Source organism: Trachemys scripta, chromosome 1 (assembly GCF_013100865.1).
Source record: "Trachemys scripta elegans isolate TJP31775 chromosome 1, CAS_Tse_1.0, whole genome shotgun sequence".
In the NCBI taxonomy this organism is placed as follows: domain Eukaryota; kingdom Metazoa; phylum Chordata; order Testudines; family Emydidae; genus Trachemys; species Trachemys scripta.
Genome location: NC_048298.1, coordinates 196,375,496 through 196,399,633, shown reverse-complemented (window position 1 = coordinate 196,399,633; position 24,138 = coordinate 196,375,496). Strand labels below are relative to the sequence as shown.

Below are 24,138 nucleotides of genomic sequence, written 5' to 3'. Positions count from 1 at the left end.
GCCGGGGATTTAGCTGTAGGGTAGTGACCAGATGGGATATAATGGAGATAGGTAGGTACACCCTAGCAATTTGAGAGTCCAGGGAAGCTCCAATTAACTCTATCCTCTGGACGGGAGACAGTGTGGATTTTTCTAGGTTGATACAAAGACCCAGGGCCTAAAGCAAGGTTAGAGCCTTGTTGGTTGCCAACTGGACATCCAGAGTGGAGCACCCCTAGAGAAGCCAATCATCTAAATAGGGAAAGGCTGAAATACTGTCTTGATGTAGGTGAGCTGCACCTACTGAGAGGACCTTTGTAAAAATCTGTGGGGGCTGTGGAAAGTCGAAAGGGAAAGACATGATATCGACAATATTCTGAGCCAATGATGAAGTGCAGAAAACGTCTGTAGAAAGGGTGCATTACAATGTGAAAAATGTGTGTCTTGAAGGTTGAGGACAGTAAACTAAACCCGCTGACTCAAAGAAGGATTATGATAACCATAGTCACCATCCGAAGTGTTGTGAGAGAATATGGGTGTTCAGGCTCCTGAGGTCAAGAATTGGCCTCCAATGCCATTTCTTTTGGGAACCAGAAAATATTTGGACTAGGATCCTCTTTCCACAAATTCTGGGGGGAGTGGCTCTATCGTTCTCATACTGAGGAGGGACTGGGCCTCATGTTTTAAGAGATCCTTATGAGAGGGGTCCCTGAAGAGAGAGGAGGAAGGGGTAGAGTATCCCATAACCATTACCTCTAAAATCAATTTGTCTGTGATGATAAGTTCCCAATTAGGTAGAAACTGTGATGGGTGGTCCCCAAAGGGGGGATGGAGTGGAGGATAGGCTTGCACAGTGGCTTCAGAGAAGGGCATTGTTCGTATCCCATGACGAGGTTGCCATAATGGTCATTTGGAGGGTGGTGCAGGTAGGGAGATCGTCGCCCTTTCTTGTGAGGCCCAGGCCTCCTTCTAGGAGATTCAGTAGGTCTGGAACAGGCCCAGTACTGTTGATGTTGGAATAGCTGGGATTGTTGTGCAGTCTGATTTGCTGAAATGTCTCTTTGTTCCAGGTACATAGATCCCGAGACACCTCAGGGTTGCTCTCGCATCCTTGGGGGAACGCAATGAGGTGCTAGTATTGTTGTTGAACAGCTTCAGCCCTTTGAAAGGGAGGTCTTCCACCGTATTCTGGACAGGCCAGATGATTGGAGCCAGGATCCTCATCACATAACAGCTAAAGATGGTGAAACTGTAACAGCAGCAGCAAAGGCAGCTTGTAAAGAGGTCTTGGCTATCAGTTGTCCTTCAGAAGTGAGGGCCTAGAATTGCTCCCTCTTGTCCTGTGGCAAATTGTTAATAAAATTAGTGAATTTGGCATAGGATAGTAAAGTCATATTTGCCATCATGGCTTGATAATTTGCTTCTTGGAACTGAAGAGCAGCAGAAGAATAACACTTCCTACCAAAGAGGCCTCTGTCAGAAGATGGGGATCTTGATCTACTCTGGCATTTTCTCTCATTAACTGCATCCACCACGAGAGAGTTGGGGTGGGAGAAGAAATATTCCAGCCTCTTGGCTGGTATACAATTTTTTTGGAACATCCACTTACACGTAGGTGGGAAAGTGGCAGGTATATGCCACAAATTATGGGCTGGAGATAAGAGCACCTCATTAACGGGCAGTGCTATTGTGTTGTGTGGGGTGGTTTGAAGAATAACCACCAGAGTGCTGGGACTCTTGTACCTCCTCTGTCGAGATCTGAAGAGACCCTGTACATCTCTTCATTATGTCCTGAAATGACCTAATATTATCCACATACAAGTGAGGTGTTGGCACCACTGCCTTGTCCGGGGCAGAGGAGGATTTATGAGAAGACGGTATCTCCTCCTCTGTAGATCCTCCTCCTGATCTTCCTTCCGCACCAGAGAAGCACGCAGTATTGGTGACTGCAGCTATGGTGTTGGTGGTTGTTGAGGCCTGTGGAACTTCCAGTCATTCTCTTGTGGGCAGGAACCCTATAGAATTGGTCCACATAGGCAGTCCAGGGATTCCAGTAGCCACACTAGGGTTGTGGATATGGAAGGATCATACATGTTTGGAGGGTCTGGGGTACCTTCTAGACTCTGGTGTGTCCTTGTCCAGGTGCACCGCCTGAGGTGTCAAATAGTAAGCTGAGTAGCCCTGTACTGAGATTTCAGAGTTGGAGGTGTTATCTCAGAATGCAAAGGAGGGGCTCTGGGCACTGGTGCTGGAGACACCAGAGGGTGAGGCATTACCCCACAGATGCTGGTGGACAGGTATCGGGTGACCTGCTGAGAGGGGAGGAGAGGAGCCTGGCTGGCATGGTAGTACTGGTATTAGTGGGGAACTTCTTTTGGTACCTGCAAGAGGGGGGACTCCAGTTCCTCTGATGCAGATAAGCCCTTTTGTGACAAGAATCCTGAAGGTGCCAAAGGGCTGTAGAAATGTGTAGATGGACCAGGGGTGATACTGGGGCCCTCGTCGGAGATGCAAAATGAGACACCTCTGAGGATGGTGCTGAAGTGGTTGTTGAGGTGACGTCTCTATGCTCTGGGTGCACACTATCTGAAGACGGTACTGGAGAAGATGGTGCTGGTGCCTTGGATTTCCTCAAGTCTTTAGGCTTCTAGCAGTCTTGATGCCTAGATGGTGCTGGAATAATTGGCTCTCTATGGTGCTTGCTAGGAGGCTTATCTTTCTTAGCTATCTGGTTTTGATGGTGCCAAAGCCCTGGTGCTGGTGCCTGTAGGATCCTTGAAGGTACTCATCCCGGAACACGGTGTCTCCTTAGGTTCAGTTCCAAGAGGTAATCTACCTCTTTTCCTGGAGGCTCTGTTAGGAGAAGGAAGCTTTCTTCTCTTCGAATCCTTTGTCTCTGAAGAAATCTCGGTCGCCACTGAAGTAATGGGGAGGGGAACACGACTCAGACCCTGCAGGTCTTCAAGAGTGTTCCATAAGGAGAAACTTCAATCTCATCTTCCTTTTAAATCCTGTGCAAACTTTGCACTTCAATGGGATATGAAAGTCTGAGACTCTGAAGACAGCTAGAAAGCCCGGTGCTCTGAGGGAAATATCTACTGCAGGTCTGGAAGGCTATGAATTCTGGGGCTTTTGTCATACTTCCAGAGTAAAGCTGGTGGAAAAGCCAAGGAACCGGTTCTGAACTGGGAAGGGGGTGGTGTCTTGAACTCTTCTAAAATGTAATAAATTTGTGGAAAGAAGGGGAAAAGATAAACAAAATGTAAACTAAATATTAGAGAAAATAAAGAAGAAAAGAATAAAGCAAACAAGTTCAAGAACTGGTAACATCTGCTAGGAAGCAGCTGTCATGCAGTTGCTCCATTTCAAGTCGCAGCCAGTTGAGAAGGAACTGTAGTAGCAGCAGGTCCACTCCTTTCTATATGCCTTTGCTCTAAAGCACAAGCCTCTGTAATGTGCAGGCATGGACTCATGGACACTTCTAATTCAAATCTTCTGTCAAAAGGGCACATGGGTGCGTGCAGCCTATGGTGAAGTACCCATATGAACATATGCTTGCAAAAGAAGGAATATTTCCAATTATTATAACAGATGCCTTTCACTCTGTTAAAGGTAGAAATAATAAGAAATACATCTTCAACAGGAACAAGATAAATGACATACTGAAAACTATGAAAAGCATAGTGAAAATCTGTCAATCCCTTTTCTTTACCTTGCCCAGTAATGAGACCAAAGGGTCACTTGATTAAATCAATGGGAAGGACAGATTAAAATATTATTTATACTAATTAGTGTCAAACTTGTGAAGTTCACTATTGGAAAAGGTGTTGGGAGTCAAATACTGTGGTGGGATTTTAAAAAGTTTGGGTAATTAATTACATCTGTAGCTATGAAGACAAAGATAATAAAGATAACGAAATCTTATGCTTTACTGTATGCTGCTTACAACAGGGTTTTGAAATGATCATAATATAAATAATAAAGTCACAAAAAGGAAGATTGTCATTGTGTTTGGCACTGTACAGAGGTAGCCATGATTCCTGCTCCTGAAGAATTTATAATCTTAGCTGACAGGTAACATATATATGGTAGGTACTGAAAGAGATGGAGACAGTCTAATAGACACAATTTTAAAATATGCCCTTTTCTTTGTGTTATACTGGATTGTCTCCAGTAAGTATGTATGGATCTATGCCAAGTGCCTTTCAGCCACTTGCACCATGGCCTATTTATTCAAACACTTGGAGGCATCACAAAAGAGGATTTGAAGGAGGAGAGGATAGTCGTCTGATGGATTAGTTCAGGGAGGGGGTTCCATGCACAAAGAACACGGTAGAAGAAACCCTGGAGAAGTCTGTGGTTTGCTAGGGCACTGCTTAATTGATTAAATATTTTTTTTGGGGGGAAGTTAGGATGGGGAAAGGGATTGTGTTGGGGGATCAGGTAAGCTACCAAGAAAGGAAGGACAAAGAAGAACACTGTGATTTAGAGAGGCTTTGTTAAAAGAAAAAAGGATTAATTTTGTTGTTTATTTAAAAAATATTAAACAACCAATGTCAACAAACTTTTAGGGACTTACAAGCATTTTTTGTAGTTGTTCCACTGTTTGGTTTGCTACACTGATTCCATTTATTTCTCGGATTTCATCCCCTACATGGAGTGTACCTGCAGAATTAACAAAACAAATAGTTAATGTGTACATTTATAATATAACTGTGAAATAATACCAAAACTCAAACAGAGATTGGCAGTACAAAGACATTAAAATAAAATGCTAAAATAAGAGTTTAGTGTCTAGCTGAAACCCACAAAGCAGTGGAACTCAGAGTGAACAATTCCACTCTAGAAACCGTGATTTTTTAATTGTTATTAAATATATTTTTTCCTGTCCTTACAGAGCATAACTGTACATGTTTTTTACCATACAAAGTCTCATTGAAATCAATGGTGCGAATGTGCTGTCCATTCCAATGCAGCTTTGGATGCTAAGAAAAATGCGCATATTGTGATAGATTATACAGTAAAATAATGTGGTTGCTAGTGGTTGTTATGTAGCAAGGCCATCATTCTACATGGGTAGTCCATTCACTATACATTTACTATATTACTTTTTGTTTTGTGAATTAACTAAATTCATTTGCCAAGTATTCTTTTCAAAATACTTTACCAAACACAATTAGTTTTACTTGAAGAAAACAACAGCTGGCAATCTATTTTTCAAAATGAAGCCATTGTGGAAACGGATGTTGGCAATAAATCACCTAAGCTATGAATGGTGTTTTTGAGGATTGCTAAATCTAAAATGACCATATTGATTGAAGAAAAAAAATACATTCATGCTAATGGCAGAATTGAAATGGCAGAAATATTGAATTCCAAAACCATGTGCTTTATAACAGAAAGAGAGCCTGACTTAACTAGAGCTGTCCTAACAGGCACTATCATGAACTACAATGCCTGATTATCCTTTGGACTCTAGTCTGTAACACTGCTACAAAGCCCTGTGGACCACTAAAGCTTCCAGAAGGCTACAGAACAGGATTACTCAAACTTTTAATCTGTTCAGGAGAAAGTCCTCCATCCCACAGAAAATGTTTTAATCAATTCCACAGGAGCTTCCTATTGACAGCAAAAAGGGGTAGGGACTCCAGTGCAATTCCTCTGTCCTGCCTTGTGGAACATTAATCAGGATTCATCACAGTTAGTGGTTTACTGTATGTGAATGCAGCAGCTCTGTATTTGAATTTCAAATGAAAACAGCTCACAGCTGGCGTATTGATGACCTAACCCTCTAACAAAAAGTTATACAAGTTCAGCATTGGCAAACTTTCTCAGCACTTCACACCTTCTACAAAAATATATTTGATTCCAAAATAATTAGAGCTCTGTACCACGCTGGAACTAAGCTCTGCATGCAGACACCTTCATTGTTATGGCACAATAATGCACAATATCCCCTGGCATGCTATACTTTCTGCAACAGTGTAAAAACATTGCTGGGAAACATCCAAACACAAATTATGATTGAATGAAAAATTGAAATAAATATCATGAATATGCTCATAAGGTTAGTCATTTTGATAATACAGTTAAATACAATCCCTTCTTTTGAATGTTTTCCATTTATTTTACTCTGTGGCGGAAGCTAGTACTGACAATCCATAACTGGACGATAGCAGCTGGTGTGTGTAGGAGGTGGGTAGCTGAGAGGGGATTTAAAGACTTCTGTCCTTTTGTCTTGGTGGACAGTTGGGTTGGCTAATAGCTGGGAGAAAGGGGTCAGAATGGGTCACTGGAGAGAGAGGGAGGTTTGAGGCTTCAATCGTTTTGGGACAGCCTCTCCCCATTTTTCTGTTGGGAGGTGATGTTCTTGGCATCTCCATGTGGTGCCTTCTCCGCAGCCTAATGACTCCCATACCATGGTGTACATCTGATTAGCACTCCCTGTTCTGACTCCTCATTTATTATCTGTATTGTATTTATTCAGACTTTGGACTGTAGGCTCTTTTGGGTAGGGGCTTTTCTGTATTTTGTATTTTCTATTTTACCAACTGTATTTTGTATTTTTCTGTATCAATGGCAATATATAAATAAATCGATGATAATAAAGAACAGGGTTCCCATGGGTTGGCAATCTTCTTCCTCTGCTTTCACCTAACCCAAATTAGCACATCATCAGCCAGTATGTGCTCTTGCTATGTATAAAAGTCTGAGACACCCCTCACCCTGCTGGACAGAACAGGGAACAGTTTCCTCTGAGGAAGCAAATTCTGCAGCTGGAGGAGAGTTCTGCAGCTGGCAAAGTTGGAGGCAGTCCATGTACACCACAGTAGTCTCTTTTCACCATGTAATCATATTCATGCTGTTATAACAGCATCATCTTTGCTCCCAAAATGCTCTATTAGTTGTCCTAGGGCATGGGTGTTTACAGATTCATGGTTTAACTATTTGTGGGAGCTCAAATTAAGTCATTTTCTTACAGATATGAATAGGCAACCTGCAGTGCCATGTCTTCTGCAGGAAGTCTGTGTCCTGGGTCAGCAGTAGCATAGGTGCCTGATGCCTATTTAAAATGAATACACCTGTTGACACAAATGTGCCAAAACAAAAACTTTAACAGCAGAAAACCCAGATACTTGGGTTTTGGATGCTTGAAGCTGCCAGGAAGTCTAGCTGTAGTACAGCAGATGCAAGAAAAACGCAGGAACACCATTTGGAGTCTAAACTTATTCTCCAGATGAGTAAAACCCACAAGTATTCTGTGTTAAAGCACTGATATGAGGGCAAAAGCTCAAACATAAATAAGCCTCTGTGGCAGAATTTAAAATATAATCTGTTCACTTATCCCCAAAGTGAACAATTCTTAAAGATTGAAACTGGGGTGTTATTACCAGTTCACATGGAGCAAGGACGAAAGAGTCTTTGCACAGGTTGACCCTGCTTGGGAAACACTGATTATGATGGAAAAAAGAAAAAGGTGAGAGCACAAAAATTAGCTCACCTGCCACATTGCCAACTGATGAAGAAAAGAAAACTGACACTGGCATGCAACCACTGAGAGCTACAGCAGGAAAATTAAGAGTGTATTGAATATATAAATTATAGCATTTGGCTGAATATTGAATATATGGAACGATATCTAGTTGAAGCTAATAAGCTAATAAGCCACATAGGGGACAGAACATTAAGTGATACAATCACATGCATTATATTTGATCACTGATTGCAGGAGACTATTAGAAATAAAAACTACTATGAATATTTAGGTAGTCTCATAAAACAGAACAAGGAAGTTAGATTTTTGTTGTTGTTATATTTGGTTAATAATTCACTATTGCTGTAACTGAAAATGAAAAATCTCCACTTCGAGATTACGTTTACTTTTGATTAAAAACAGTTCTATGGGAATTACAGAACCAAATACCTAAATATAAGTTGTTCCCGAGAGGCCAAAGACATTTTGGCAATTAAATTGTTTCTATAAAAAACTACACCTTTTATTTTAGAACAACCCATTACTAAGCACTTGTTCAAAGCACTATAGACATTGCAAATCCCTTTAGAGGTGGGTCAACATTGTTTCTAATCTCTTTCATGACTAGTAATCTTAAAAGTTTCTTGTAACAATAGTAGGTAAGTAAAAGTTCAAATAGAAGTCCCATTATTAAACTGACAGTATTCCTTTAATCTTTTATGTCAAGTCCAACTAGATTTCCAGTTGGTGCTGTCCCTTTAAGAGAATACACAAGTCTATACAAATTCATACAGCATTACAAAGTCGCTATTTAATCTTTTTATTCCCCTTGAATTTTTGGGATCTGAATCCAACACATTAATTATTTCAGTGATTAATTTATGATTAATTAAAATGCCCCACACTGAGAAACACGGAGTGTCAGGAAGTCTTGAGATCTAACTCCAGCTCTGCCACTTACTCATTTTGAGCAAGTCACTTCAGTTTCCAACCTCTGCTTCCCCATCTTTAAAATGGGGGTAATTATACTTCGCTATTTTTCCAGTTTGTTTACTTTGAGTATTTGACAGTCCTCTGTGTATTGTCAGTTTCCCTGTTTAGTTAGGAAGCCCTCTGTTCTTCCTCACATTAATAGAAGCAGGGCCGGCTCTGGCTTTTTTGCCGCTCCAGGCAAAAAAGCCTTCCGCCGCGCCCCACCCCCCCCGCCAGCGTGGCAGGGGAGGGCACCGAGCCCGGCCGCAGGCCGCTCTCCCCGACCGGCCAGAGTGCCGGGGGGAGGGCGGCGAGCCTGCCGCGGCTCCGCTGGCAGCCAGAGCCCCAGGAGGAGGGCGGAGAGCCCGGCTGGGGCTCCACTCTCCCCGGTGGCCAGAGCGCTGAGGGGAGGGCAGCGAGCTGGCCGGGGCTCCGCTCTCCCCGGCGGCCAGAGTGCCGGAGGGAGGGTGGAAAGCCCGCCGCGGCTCCGCTCTCCCCGGTGGCCAGAGCGCCGGGGGGAGGGCGGAGTGGCGGCCAGAGCGCCGGGGGGAGGGCGGAGNTGGCCAGAGCGCCGGGGGGAGGGCGGAGTGGCGGCCAGAGCGCCGGGGGGAGGGCGGAGTGCCGGTCGGGGCTCCGCTCTCCCCGGCAGCCGGAGCCGGAGCACCGCGCCGCCCCCCTCCAGGTGCCGCCCCAAGCACAAGCTTGGTGGGCTGGTGCCTGGAGCCGGCCCTGAATAGAAGAAAAGAAACAAATTTTAAAAATAAGAAAATGTGATGGTAAACCCTCAAAAATTGGTAAGGGAATTCAGGGGCTAGTGTAGCACCTGAAACTACTGCCAGCTTACATTTTAGTTGATAAACTGGACAACTCAAATAAATTTTGAATAACTTAATAAAAAGTCAGCAGACTCCTGGAATACCAACCGAGGAAGCAACAAGCATCTAGAGTGGTAATCAGATTAAAACACCAATAGACATTTAAGAAAAATGAACAAGTAATGAAAATGCTAAAGCATTTGCTGCATTTTGCAGAAGACTCAGAAAAGAGTAATAACATTTCAAGACTTCTGAATATACTCAGAAGCATTCCAAAGCTAAATAAAGCACAAACAGAAAAGCTTAAATACCTTCGAGAAATTTCAGAAATTCCAGACGCTGTACAATAATTTAAAAATAGCAAGGCACCATCCTCTGATGGGTATAGTGGCAAATTCTATAACAAGTTAAAAAGGATCTATCCCTCTGATTTTGGAAGCAGCTGTGGCTATTATACAAAGTAATAACTATCTACTACATGGAGGATGACTACCATCTAAGTGATCCCAAAGGAAGTCAATGACAAAAAAGCAACTGTGGCTCTTATATGCCAAAGTTCCTTTTCTATTCATTTTAAAAAGCTGACTAGATTCAAGCTGATGGTGTCCCGTTAAGCAAATATACAAGTTCACACAAATTCAAATCTGCCACTTTTAAGAAAAGTTTGATCAGTGTCACAAAATGACAGTTTTCAAATTGCAAACTTCCCTAGAGACACAACTCATATCTGCAGTCTGCCAGGGTTAGTTTCACTACTGAGTAGGTAACTCTCAGCTCAGCCATTAATTACTTTTGACATATATCTGGGCACACAGGATGGGAGTGGAACCGAGGAACAGGCACAGGTCTAAAGGTCTGGCAACAACTCAGAGCAATGAAAGCCAAACACAAAGGTACAAGCTGCATGGGTGAGAAAAGTTTTGGTTCCAGATTCACATTTCGGTATCTCAGCAGTCAAACTGCCACGAGTCTCAGAAGTTCTGTGACAATACATGGAGAAATGTGGAATTTCTGCTGAACAGAGACTTTTGATATATCAAGAAAAAAATACTGTGCTTACTCTGAGAATTTTAGAAAAGAATTAGATAAATACACTTTCCAAAATTACATACACTTTAGAACTGATATTCCGTAGAAACAATTTGAGACAACCTGCATCATTACCTATTAAAGCAAAAATTAAACACTCAGGGCCCCTTCCTGCAACTTGTTCCAGGTGAGCAGACCCTTGCACCTGAGTGGTGACCCTGTGAAGTTAATGGGACTCCATGCAGACACAGGGATCCATTGGTGTTGAACAGTAAATTTTAGGATCAGGTCTCACTTGTTACAGAAAATGTATTTGATTATGGGAGTAATCCAATTTGAGAATAAAATCATTTACGTCCTAAGATTACCTTGCCTGTGAATCATTCCTCCATGCATAATTCTTGCAACAATGCAATGGTTCAGCTCATTCATTTTTAAAGTGATTCCCTAGTAAAAGAAATTGTTAAATCATTAAGAAAAAATATTCAGCAACCTGCTTCTTCAACTACTAAGAATGGTCACTTCTGCTGCAAGCTTGAGATGAAGCTATGTTTTAGAGGGAAATCCTGGCCCTATTGAAATTAATGGGAGTTTTGCCATTGACTTCAAAGAGGCTAGAATTTCACCTTTAGTTTATGAATTTATACACTGTTGCTCTTATGAGATCAAATAACCACCATAAAACTTATTATGGAAACACTCCAGATGCTGAACATACATATGGTTTCCTCTTTTGCTATTTTCCAAACCCCATCAAAAATCAAGGTATATCATTTGTTTTTCAGAGATGTAATATTCTTTTTACAGGTCTTTCCATTTACTATTTGAACTAATTTCCCATTTTAAAAAACTGATAAAATTTGGTTAAAACACAGATGCATTTTTAGCTACCAGTAAAGACAATGATTCTTTATAAGATGAGAGACAGTCATTTAATATGCAGGCTATAGCATAAAATAATTTTACATATTTTATAGTCTATCTATACTAATCAATAAAAAATGTATACAGTATAACAGCGTTTTGGAGAAGTGTATTCAAAATACATTCCTCCTTATGAAATCTTAACAGGGCATCTGTTCTTGGACTTATGTAATTGGGCGTGTCAAACTGTGCAACTCCACTAACATGGTTTCTTTTTATCATGTTTTTAGACTTCTTCAAGACTGTAAAAAGAAGAACAGGAGTACTTGTGGCACCTTAGAGACTAACAAATTTATTAGAGCATAAGCTTTCGTGGACAGACTAACACGGCTGCTACTCTGAAACCTTCAAGACTGTAGCTGCTGTACAAACAATCCATAAGAACCATTAGTTTATTAAAATAAAGTAATTTATTAAACTGCAAACTATCCAGTACTATTTTACATTTTAAGGCCAGGTCTACACAGTTTTTGTGCTGGTATAACTATTTCAGTTAGAGGTGTGATTTGCTTTTATCAGAATACATATACCAGTACAGCTTATTTCCCTTTCCATATGGGAATAAGCTATACTGGTATAAGCACTTTTAAACTGGTTTTACTGTGTCCACATAATGTTGGTTGTACCACCCTTCAACTATACTCATACAGTTAAAACAGTACAACTTTTGTGTATAAACGCTGTGGTTTGAAACTACTAAGATAGTTTGTCACCTCCTTCCTCTTTACAGAGAAAAGAGAACAGTACTGTTGCCTACATACCATTGGTTCATCTGTGTTCTTCTGGAACTGTACCAGTCGGACTCGTGTTACATTCTCCATATCCATGTCACCGTTGGCGCTCTCTGGAGAATCTCCGTTTAAGTATGGAGAGGTGGGAGGAGGCGTAACTCTCAAAGCTTCGTCACTGTAAACTTCATGTGCCACTACATCATGAGTTTGAAGTAAGGCCTACAGGAGGTTACAGAAGTAGTCAGATTTCCATAATCTCTGGTGCCTTTTCTCATTCTTGACAGAAGATTTAATATTTCCCCCCAGAAGCTAGAGCATGCCCATATTACTTTCTTACATTTATATAAGGCCTTTTACCTCCAAGGATTCCTAAACACAATATTCATTTTATAAATGAAAGTATATGTGTACATAAAGTATGTGTGTGTAAATTTGGGTGCTTAAATTAGGCTCTTCACTCATCTACCTAAAGGTAAATGACTAGATTTTCAGAAGTCCTCAGCACCCAAAAGTCTCACCAAAATCGATGGGAAGTGCAGGTTCAGCAAATTTTGAAATCAGCCTACTTTTATTTGGGCTTCTAAATCCATGTGTGGGCACCTTACTTTAGGCACACAGGTCTGAAAAGCTTAGCCACACACATGTACAGGTATCACTTCTTCCAACACTGAAATGAAAGTGAGTTTTGGGATGGAAATAGGTAACCCTTGACTACAAACACTACAAGACCATTAGGATAGAAAGCGAATATGACCAATATATTCATTTGAAACTGCAAGAGAAAACTGCAAGGTATTTAGAATAATACTTCAAGATAGAATTTGGCCAAGACCCTTGAGTTTAGCACCCTTTCTCTTGAGGAAAAAACCCCCTGATGACTACAAGTTTTCTCCATCTCTATTTTACATACATTCTGAGGACAACATCTGGCACAGTGTCCTCTAACACTATGGTGAGGAACTAGTTCTATATTGACTCAGAGGGCAGGACACATGGCCTTACTCAATTGCCAACATAACTACTTTAATAAGCACCATGTTTTTTTATTCATCTCCCATAGAGAACTGGTGCAGCACAATCCTGTTTAGTTTGTGACATCTGATAAAAATCACAGCCTGAGACCATAAGCTCTTCAAATACTAATTCATCAGTTTTTCTCTACATTTCCTGATGTATTGTACAGTATCACATATAGTTGATTAAACCTATCAAAATATACTTGATAAGCATATCAATTACCCTTCTAGTTACTTATAGATGCAGCATCAAAGACAGTTAGAATATCTAACTGTGAAAAGTGTAATATGTTACCAGGAGATATAAGCTAGATAAAATCTAAAAATTTCTCAAGTACTTGAAGAACATTCAGTATCTGGTTTTTACACTGCATGACATCCCTCTTCTCCCCCGTGGAGATCTCTCAGGGCCTTGAAGAGTCCCTCTATTTCACGTTTGCTTTTTTGACCTTACCATTCATTAAAGTACCTGTATTATAAACAGCCTTCTGTCAAAAGCCTGGACAGGATTTACAACTGAACCTATCAATGCTGCTCCTATATCATCCCAAAGGCTGTAGAAGATTGGAGAGAAGGATTACTTTCCCACAGGGCTGAAATCAGCAAGCCTGCTCCTTACAGTGTCTGGTACTCTATAGAACTCTGCATCAGACTGGCCACACTACTCTGTAGTTAAGCATGTAGTGCTACCACTTAAAAATGTAGAGACCCATGACTTGCATGTTGAAAGACCCATGCTTGAGTTTAGCATGTCTGATTCATTTTGACAGATGAATGAGTCCCTGTGGCTGTTTAGTTTTCGATTACAAAACTCTCAGGAGTGTCTCTCAGGAGTGACTCCAAGACAATGGATGGGATTTTATGGCTACCTACAAAATTCTGCCCTTTTCCTGAAAAGCCACACCACCTTTAACATGCACTATATACTATAAAAGAGGATTGATAAACTTTTAAGGCATCTTCCTTAATTTTAAAACTAATTTGGGGAATTTGGCTTTCTATGGAGCTGATGCTGTCCTGTTTAGAGTATCTCAAGAGATAGGGGCATGTAGCTTCTGTAGTAAGATGAGGCCTTGAAATATAAACTCTTGTGTCAGAGGCCCAGTCTGAGGCCCGAAGCCTGAACCAAAGTACTTCCAGGCACTGCTAAGCAAAAGCTGGGCTGTGAGCCAGAGGCAGGCCCCGTTCACAGAAGTTGGCGAGAAGAGGTTTCTTAGAAGCAGGTGCATTCACACATAAGCGCTAATAAGAGGAACTTGTGCCAAGATAGCACCTGGACAGCCCAATACAAGGACACTCCATAGACATAACAAGGAACAGGCAGGTGTATATTAAAGACAGGGTCAAAAGGACAGCATGATGGATAGATCTGTTTGTCTGAAACAACATGATCAACACCCTAATGAGCCAAGAGGCTGTACCTCAATACGTCAGTAGGACGAGTAATCTGTCCTGTAACTGTATAAAAGTAGGTCCCGGAGTGCGCATCTTTGTCTGGCCTAGGGGGCAGTGGAAAGTCCTGCCACTGACTTAGCCGGTCATTGCCAGGGGGCACAAATTCGTAGTATGTCTTGTAGAATCTACAGGAAACTATTACTGTGCTTCGTTTGACAATAAACCTGGCTCAGGTTCCTTCGTACCTTACTAGAGTCTGTGGTCACTGGGGGTTCTCTCGGGGTCTGCTGTGTCAGCTATCTGCGAAGAACTGGGGAAGCACACAGAGGGAATACGCACGCAGCCAACTGTTATCATCATCGAACAAGAGCAGAGCACCACACTGGTAGCTACTGACAACAGCTCCTATCGCTCAAGATACTCAAAACAGGAAGATCCTAATTCTGAGATTTTTGTAACATTTCAAACCTACTGCAAGTCCAAATACTATTTTTAATTAAATATTTAATGGCATCTGTTTCTGTTATTAACTTTTTAAGCTCCAACAATGGGCTCATACTTACAGATATTTCGTCAATGCTCCATATCTTACGTGACTGTTCATTTTATCTAGATTTAGAGAGAGCTTGACTACACACAGAAGCTGAATCAATTTAACTAAAATGGGTTTTTAAACTGATTTAGTTAAACTGGTGCAAAGAGGGGTGTAGTCACTCTTAAGCTGCCTTGTATGTGACGTATCAATTTAGCTTAATTTGGTAACTGACAAGACCAGATTCTTTTTCATTTTTATCCCCACAAATTCCTGAAAACTATCCATTTGAGTGTGTGTCACAAGCAGCCCTGAGTAGAAGACGAAAACATATCTTATGTGCAAGTTGGCATTTGTTTTGTCTGTCTTTCTAGAGTGTGTGCTTTTGGGTGTGTTCTTGACTTTGTGCATAGATGATCTTTAACTAGGGTTACCATCCGTCTGTATTTCTCCAGACATGTCCGGCTTTTGCGTCTCTAAATAGCTGCCCGGGAGGAATTGGTAACAAGGTTAAAATGTCCGGGTTTTTTTTCTCCCTTGCCTCCCTCCCTCCCTCCCTTCCATGCAGAGTGCGGCTGCTGATTGGGCGGCTGGGCTGATTGACCCGCTCCCATTGGCCTCCAGCAGCCAGAGCCCTCCCCTGCCCCCCCCGTCTGCAGCCCTGTGAATCACACAAACCGACCCACCGGGCAGTGTGTTTTGCAAACACGTGGAGCCAGAATGGTAAGGGGAGTCCGGGGGGGGGGAGGGGAGGGGAGTCAGGGAGTGGGGGAGTGTTGGATGGGTCCCCGGCCTCCACCTGCCACCTCCCCTCCGCGCATCCCCCCCCCATGGGCCGGCCCCCCCCCCACCTGCCTCTCCCTTGCTTGCTTGTACTGCCAGAGCCAGCAGCAACTGCTGTCTGCTGCCCCCCGGTCCTAGCGTCCCCCATCCACTAATGGGAAGACAGACTGCCCTTCCCCCCCAGCCCTGAGCCTCTCTAACGCCCCAAGTCCCTCAGCCCCAGCCCTCATCCCCCCGCACCCTAATCCTCTGCTCCATCCCTGAGCCCCCTCCTGCATCATGAACCCCCATCCTCAGACCCACAGACCTCCCCCTGCCTCCCCTCCTATCCCCAAACTCCCTCCCCCCTTCCCACACCCCCCCTCCTGCTCTCAAACTCCCTCCCAAAGCCTGCACCCCCCTCCCTTTGCACCGCCTCCCACCCCCAAACTCCATCCCAGAGCCTGCACCCCTCACCCCCTCCTGCATACCCACCCCCTGCCCCAGCCTGGAGCCTGCACCCAGCACCCAAACTCTATCCCAGAACCTGCACCCCTCCTGCACCCTAATCCCCAGCCCAGGACCTGCATCCCAGATCCCCTCCCCCCACCCAACCCACCTCCCTAGGGGCAGGTGCAGGGGGGTGGGTTCTGGGCACCACCAAAATTTCTACAACCCTGCCACCCATGCGAGTGGATAAGGGTCGGGGCAGTCAGGGGACAGGTAGGGTCCTGGGGGGGCAGTTAGGGTGGGGGGTTCTCAGCAGGGGGCAGTCAGGGGACAAGAAGCGGGGGGAGTTGGCGTTCTGAGGGGGGCAGTCAGGGGTGAGAAGTGGGAGGGAGTGGATGGGGGTAGGACGGGGTTAGGGTGGGGCTCCCCCCCCCCAGTGTCCTCTTTTTTGATTGTGGAAATATGGTAACCCTATCTTTAACAGAATAGTCTGCTATGGTTTCCTGAACCCAATTAGTAAAAGATTGCTTTCTATCCTCTGATCTAAGGGTGAAATATTTGTTCAGGCAAATCAGCAAGTAGAGCCATCCGATTGTGTCCATTATATGCCCTGCCCCTAACAATGCCTTTTCTTAACAAGATTCCAAGTGATATATTTCTGTTTTCTAAAGCAACATTAAACCAAAACATCATAACATAATTGTATTTGATTTGAACAATTAGCTTTTAATGACTGGATTAATACAACACTTGTGTGTAGGCAAAATAAATGATGATAAATATTTGCAAAGTTTGTTACTATATTTGATGATTTACATCTGTGCCTCCATAAACACACATAGATAATACAATTGTGAGAACACCTATTTCTGTATTGCACTAAACTGAATTTCACCGAAATATTTAATCTAAAGCATAGTTTCCCTTTAAACTACACAATTTCCTCTGTTATGGTTTGTTGTTACAGCATGGTTGTGTTTTCCTGGTTCTTTTCCCTTTGTGGACCATATGGGTCCTGAAAGAATTCTAAGTATTGTGGCAGAAGTTATAAATGCTGTTTCCCATTACATTTCTGTATCATTCACTGCAAGGAACAATGAAGGAAGATACATAGTGATGGATGCACTATAAATACCTAAATATATAAAATGCAAAATCCCCCTGTGCGGGAAAACATTTCAAATGTTGCCACATGAATAGATGCAAAAGAACTGTCCAGTTTGCAGATATCACCGCTGTTCACATTTACTGTTATAGCGGTACAAAGACAATAATCTCTTTGAAATGACTCTCCAGCAGGAGAAAGCACTTGCTAATCCCTGAAATGGTTCCTAAACTAAACACTTCCTAGAAAGCATACATTTAAAACCAACATTTATCTGGTTATATTTTTTAAAATTTATATCCATATTTTAAGAAAATTCAAACAGGCTCCAACCACGCAGTAGCAGCTGAATTTTCTCATTTGTAATCATTGGGCAGGCAACGGTTAAACAAACATTTTAAAAACTCCCAGAATGAGAAATATGAAAGGCTAACTTTGAGCCTGAATCTCCCGCAAGTAATAACGTACCGTACTTAAAAACATACTAATGCATATATAGGCCCTGTAAAAAATACAACCAGATAAATGTAAGCATTCTAGGAAGTGATTAGTTTGGGAACCATTTCAGAGATTAGCAAATGTCTGTCCTGCTGGAGAGTCATTTCAAAGAAATTATTTTTGAGCAGACCCACAAGAGTCCCTTGGCAATGAATGTGGAAATGTATTTTGATGAGTTTTAGACTTTTTTTTTTGTTAACTTTTGACAAAAGTTGGATAGAGTAGCCATCTACAGCTGATGCCTCTGTATTAGGTACATGAAATGATTGTGCTCTCTTAGAAAAACAAAGAGAAAGCGATGTTCTGAAGTGCAGCAACTTCTGCCTTGGGACTTTTACTCTGCTGCAGTGGCTCTTGGTTGAAATAAAAGATTCTTCAAAATGAATGACCCACACAGAATGCTCAGTGTTAATAGTAAAAGCATGAACATAAGTCTTTTCAGGATTGGGCCTTATTGAGCATTAAGTTAAAAAACTTTACTGAATGACTGATTGCCAGAAGTTAGAAAAATATTTGGTTTAACCAGGGGCACTCATGTTCAACATCGTCTATGCTGTTTTGACCTACCTTTGCTATCTTAATTTTTGGCCTCTGTTAAAAATTATTGATTCTGGTATCACATTCCTCAGATAATGAAGCTTACAAGCCTAAACCTTACATCCTAAATACACACTAGCTTAAGACATGTGATCCTACTGACTATACCATATGTCCTGACTTTCAATGCATTAGACTGCAATGATATAGCAACTAGAATATATTTTATTTTACTAAGCTTTCTAACGGCATACTGAAAATAGGCTGACAGTATAACACTTTGTACTGTTATTTCTACTTACATTGCTCACATACAGTGTTAATAATTAATATGTTTTCAAATATTTTGTTCTCTCACTCCACCACTACCTAATGTGGTTTTCAAGCGTCAGCGAAGCATGGCAGAGTGCCAATTATATGTCAAATGATTTCGTTTATAAGGTCAGTAGCCCCAAAATGATTCACTGGATTGCATTTTTTAGGATTAATAACTTGTCTTTGATAATGTGTTTTAATATCATTAGTCAGAGAAAAGAACAGGAGTACTTGTGGCACCTTAGAGACTTTCTGTTAGTCTCTAAGGTGCCACAAGTACTCCTGTTCTTTTTGCGGATACAGACTAACACAGCTGCTACTCTGAAATTAGTCAGAGAGTATACCATATTTGTTTACAGTAACTCTTTAAAATTCTCAGAGTATAGAGAATTATCTATAAATTAAAACCAAAAGGCAGGTACAAAAGCATAAGGCAGAGACTAAAATTACAGATTCTGGCTATCTAATTAATGAATTACATCTAGTTTAAACATAATTTCTGCTCAGTCCCCCTGTGAGGTCTACTGACTTATGTCCACTGGGACACAGATGAGGTGCCTAGGGGTTTAGCTCATCTATCTTGATGTCCTAAACTGCGGAAGAAGGATTCACATTTTTCACAAATAAAGAGTAAGTATTTCATTTTTGCAATGAAGATTTTTTACAGCTTCTTTTTGCTTAGAAATAACCCTCCATCAATATAATTTAAACACTTTAAAAGGGAAATCAGTCTTTTATTCCGCATCAAAAACATTTAAAAAAGAATTGTTGCAAGAGTTTTCTGACAGCTGGTCTTAAAAAATGTCTATGAGCACTTTAGCTTAATTATTTTTTATATAAAAGTAGTTTTCTGATGCATAACACTTTGCCTGTCATTTGACTCAATATGAAAATCTTTAATAGATTATTATTATTTGGGGATTACTTTGAAAACGGTGTGCACATAAAAGCAGATCAGCTAGACTTCCAAACTGCCATCTAATCATATACATTATTGACTTCTGTCTGCTTTTACTTCTGATTTCTTTGCAATAAATCCGAGATACGTATTACATGGGGGAAAAAAAAGTTGAATCAGGATAAGCCACTTAATAGAAAAGTTGGGCAATAGTCAGTACCATTTCTTATTTTTACCGCTTCATTCCCTTCCCACAATAAGCTTGGCAGTCATAACGTCTCATTTTTTCTATTGTAGACAACTGTCTACTAAAGCAGAGCTGGTTCTGCTACCATTATCAGAGTTGGTATGGCCATCAGGCAAATGGCACACCAAGCAGCTGAGGTACAGAACTACTCTGATCTTCAAAGAATCCAGCTGGAATGCTACATGCTGGAACCTGAAGCCTCTGCAGGCTTCATCTGCCTATTAAATTAAGGTGGTTGCAATTTGCTTTATTTTATGAAAATCTGGTGCTGTTTTCTGGTTGGCTTTGTGGGTTTTTGTGTGTGTGTGTGTGTGTGTGTGTGTGTGTGTGTGTGTGTGTGTGTGTGTGTGTGCGCGCAAATTGCCAATTCAGCCCTCAGCTGGGCAGAATCTTGGTAATGCCTTACATTCATTCTTTGGGTTAGAGACTCACACAGTGATTTCAGTGAGAGTTTTGGGTGCTCAGACCCCTGAACATAAGGCCATCACTGCCCCCAAAATAAAAATGTGTGTAATATACCAGATAGTTTATCTTCGGTACAAAATTCCAAATTCATTGACCTGTACCACCCGTCTGACTCATCCCAATCTAAATTTAAATATAGGAAACATTCTAAAAGTGAATAAACACATTTTTGCCCAACACAGGTTTGGAAGAAAGGAGGATCCTCACCATGTCTTCCTAGGAGCCACAGGTTCCTTTCTCCATTTTACATCCCTCTCAGCTCCCAAAACAAGGCCCCGGAACTGGGAATCTAACCTAGATTACTCACGTGGTAGTATGAAGGACAAACCACAGAACTACTAGGCTGGGTGAAATAGTTTTAACAGGCTATTGAGCCAAAGAATGTCACTGCTAACAACATGAACTGATTTTGTTTAAAAAAAGGATTCCATTCTACCCTATTTTTGTAAGATTTCGTAATGAACAGTTCCATTGCTTTGTGACTGTGTTCACTCAATGCTACTGATGTCTGTTAGATTTGAGTTACCTTTATTGTCAGTCTCTTTAGATTTTTTTTTCTAGTTTCTCTTATTATTTTCTTTTAAAAAACAAACATTTTAAGGAATAACACCCTTTTCTGTGAGCTCAAACCTGCAAAATAGCCCCGTCTCCAAACTGCTATTCTCCTCATGACAAGCAGCAAACAAACAATGGTCCCTCAGTGTAGCAAGCACTATGCATTAGCCCCATAACAATATCAGCTGCTGTGCTAGCTTAGCACATTAGAAATGCTGATTAAATATATATATTTGTGTGCAGTTAACTATACTTTTGTTTTGTTGCTTATAGGCTTTAGATAGTACATTCTTGGCTGATGTTCCATGAGGAATGTTTTTAAGGACAGCCAAAGTAGTATTTGCTTACCATGAAATGAGGTTGTGTTAAAATACGTTTTAGCTCTTTTGCATCATTGTTCTCTGGGTAACATGAAATTTCTTCCAATACCTGCAAAACAAACAGCACAAATGTCAGTAAAGCTAACTGCTCTCTATTCTTTCACAAAACTGTAAAAAGCATACTTTACTCTGGTTAGTCATAATCCCTGTAGCACCAACACGATCAATGGGTTATGACAGTAAAGGGTCTTTGTGAATGGGAACTTTTTTCAAAAAGAATAAAATATCACATATTAATGTCTCTCTTTGCTAAAGAAAGAACAGATTTAAAGAAAGCCAAGTCTCTCTTCTCAAACTGAAAATATTCTTTAAAAGGTCATTATTGCAACTGCAGAAGTAAAGTGTTAACCAGCAACTATATAAGTCGCTCTTATCAACCTCTGCTTCCATGCCTGAATAGGGGCTAAGAAACATTAAAATAGAATTAAAAACATGTATAAAATCTTGAATTATCCAGATTAAAACACTGTTTCTGCAAATTAAATGGTTAAAAAATATGAACCGTAGACAGTCCATCTGTTATACCACCACAAAACTCACGATTCTATAAAAAGAAAAGAGCATTTCATCTCATGACTGGGGCAGAAAAGGAAATGTATTTTAACTCAGTCCCTTACAGTCTGATATTTTCAATTTTATTCTCAACAGTCAGCTGTTTGGATGGCGGAAACAGAGCACTCTGCTTCTGGCAGTGGTGCCAGAGATTAATTGGTAGGAAATTCTGCAGAGCAACGTGGTTGGCACAAACCCTCCCTCCCACTGAGGATAGGATCTCCTCCTCAAATCACTCGCTCTCATCTTTCCACAGAAGGGTAAACAGGATGCATTTTTAAACTCCAGCATTCTGCTAAAGCTGCATTTTAGCTCTCGTGGTTGAACGTGCAAGATACACAACTTGGATGTCACATGGGCATGAGTCACTGTACTTATTATGGGCTGAATATGTTATTCTGAGTATTTGCACATTTTTATATCTAGTCTCACTTACTGGTGGATTGTAGGTTGCAGGGCTGTCCGTAGGGAAAATGGCGCCATGGGCGAACTTGTATTTTGGCATCCTTTCTTTGAGTTTGAGACCAGCAGTGAGGGGTGCACAGTGCGAGGACCAGCTCCTGGCCCCAGAGCCCAGCCGGGCTGCACAGGGAGGAGTTTCTGAGCCCGGGGGCTCCCCTGACCATGCCCCCACAACTGTCTAACAGGAGGAGAGCCTGCGGGAAGGGGGGACCCAAGGGCTGGCCTGCTGGATCTGCAGGGGCAAGCCCCGCTGCCTGCACCTCCCCACTAGGCTGGTGGCTCCAGGCGGGCCTGTCCACCCTCCTGGCCTGGCTGGCCAGGGGCTCCAGTCCCCTGGCTCTCCCGCACTTAGACCAGGCTCACCAGCTTGTGGCACTTGGACGGCAGCCCCGACCACAGCACCTTGGGTGATCACTCATGTCGCTTATCCATAAGGCTGGCCCTGGTAGGTTGTAGTTACATGTATAAACCACACAGGACTTAAAAGGAGAATAGATTCCATACGCTCTAGAAGTTTCTGAAATGCACATTTGAGTCTTATTTCCACACTGGAGTTGCTGCCTTAACTTTCTGAGTATGTTTATTTTTCTGTGCTAAAAATAGACGTGCGCGCCATCCTGGAATTAACAAAATTAAAGGAATTCAGATACTGACAAGCTTCCCATTCTTTTTTCTAAGTAAACTGCAAAATGATTAATTTGGTGCCTGCAAAGGTTCTTTTCGTGCCTGGTAAGGGATAATTTGCTTGTTTTTAAGGTATATAAGATCAAAATTGGTAAAACATAACATCAGCTGGGAAAGGAATACTGGATTGTTTTCATGTGATATATTTTATACTGCATAGAATCCTTCATCTTGTGGTAATCATCTATTTAAAACATTAATTTTGGGCTAAACTTTCAGCCTCAACTTTAATGTGTCTGCAATGTTGGGAATCATTAGGAAAAGGATAGACAATAAGACAGAAAATATCATATTGCCTCTATATAAATCCCTGGTACGCGCACATCTTGAATACTGTATGCAGATATGGTCGCCCCATCTCAAAAAAACGATATACTAGAATTGGACAAGGTACAGAAAAGGACAACAAAAATGATTAGGGGTATGGAATAGCTTCCATATTAGGAAAGATTAATAAGACTGGGACTTTTCAGCTTGGAAAAGAGATGACTAAGGGGTGATATGATAGAGATTTATAAAATCATGACTGGTGTGGAGAAAATAAATAAAGTGTTATTTCCTCCTTCTCATAACACACGAACTAAGGATCATCAAATGAAATTAATAAGTAGCAAGTCTAAAACAAACAAAAGGAAGTATTTCTTCACACATATACCTTTTAGCAACTACTAGTAATTTCCCAACCCAGTCTGATTTTTGCAGAGCATACTTTATTGCCCTCATGTATTGGTTGTGTAGGGACATTTTCGCCAAGCTGTATTGGTTTTGTAGGGAAATACTGAGAACCCAAATTAGGATCACTAAAGGTACTTGAAAGCTGTGAGACATGACCAGAAAGGGTTAAACAGCTTGCAGATTCAACCTTTAAAGACATATTAGAGAAGTATATAAATGGTAATTAGGACTATTCCTTAGAAATAGTTAACCTAGTTATGTTAAATAGACTAGAATTTTGAAATGCAATCCTGTATTGTTAGATAATTGGAGGTAATACTAATTGTATGTGTTTACTTATATCTTGTTAGATGTTAACCATGTAAATAGACAGTTCCTGTGTATTATTATAGCTATTGATTCAGAGGTCAAAAGGAAATATTAACATTTAGATGAAACGTAGGTGTGATAAGGTCATTGTCTATATTTCACTTTAAGGTTTGTGGTTAATTGTTTATAAACTGCTTAATGGATAATTACCTTATGCTGATGAATGCAACTAGTCACTTGGGTATGCATAGAGACCAGGTAGCTCTACTTCAAAGCTGCTATTCTTCACCCAAGGAACACCCGCTGTGAAGAGGCTATCATAACCTAGCAGAAAACTGTATAAAGGACTCTTGGGACCTGATCCTTTCATCTTGGAT

The 24,138-nt window shown here is 41.3% G+C and overlaps 1 protein-coding gene across 11 annotated transcripts in view; it reads right to left on the bottom strand.

Annotated features, from left to right (window-relative positions):
- Positions 1 to 24,138, bottom strand: part of CASK (calcium/calmodulin dependent serine protein kinase) — a 398,672-nt gene that overhangs the window by 45,961 nt on the left and 328,573 nt on the right. For all 11 annotated transcript variants that reach the window (XM_034754125.1, XM_034754152.1, XM_034754160.1 and 8 more), the window contains 4 exons: positions 21,048 to 21,128; positions 11,955 to 12,143; positions 10,638 to 10,716; positions 4,559 to 4,644 (listed from right to left, as the gene is read on the bottom strand). In XM_034754125.1, the coding sequence (XP_034610016.1) occupies positions 4,559 to 4,644; positions 10,638 to 10,716; positions 11,955 to 12,143; positions 21,048 to 21,128 (435 nt within the window). The remainder of the gene's footprint in view (positions 1 to 4,558; positions 4,645 to 10,637; positions 10,717 to 11,954; positions 12,144 to 21,047; positions 21,129 to 24,138) is intronic.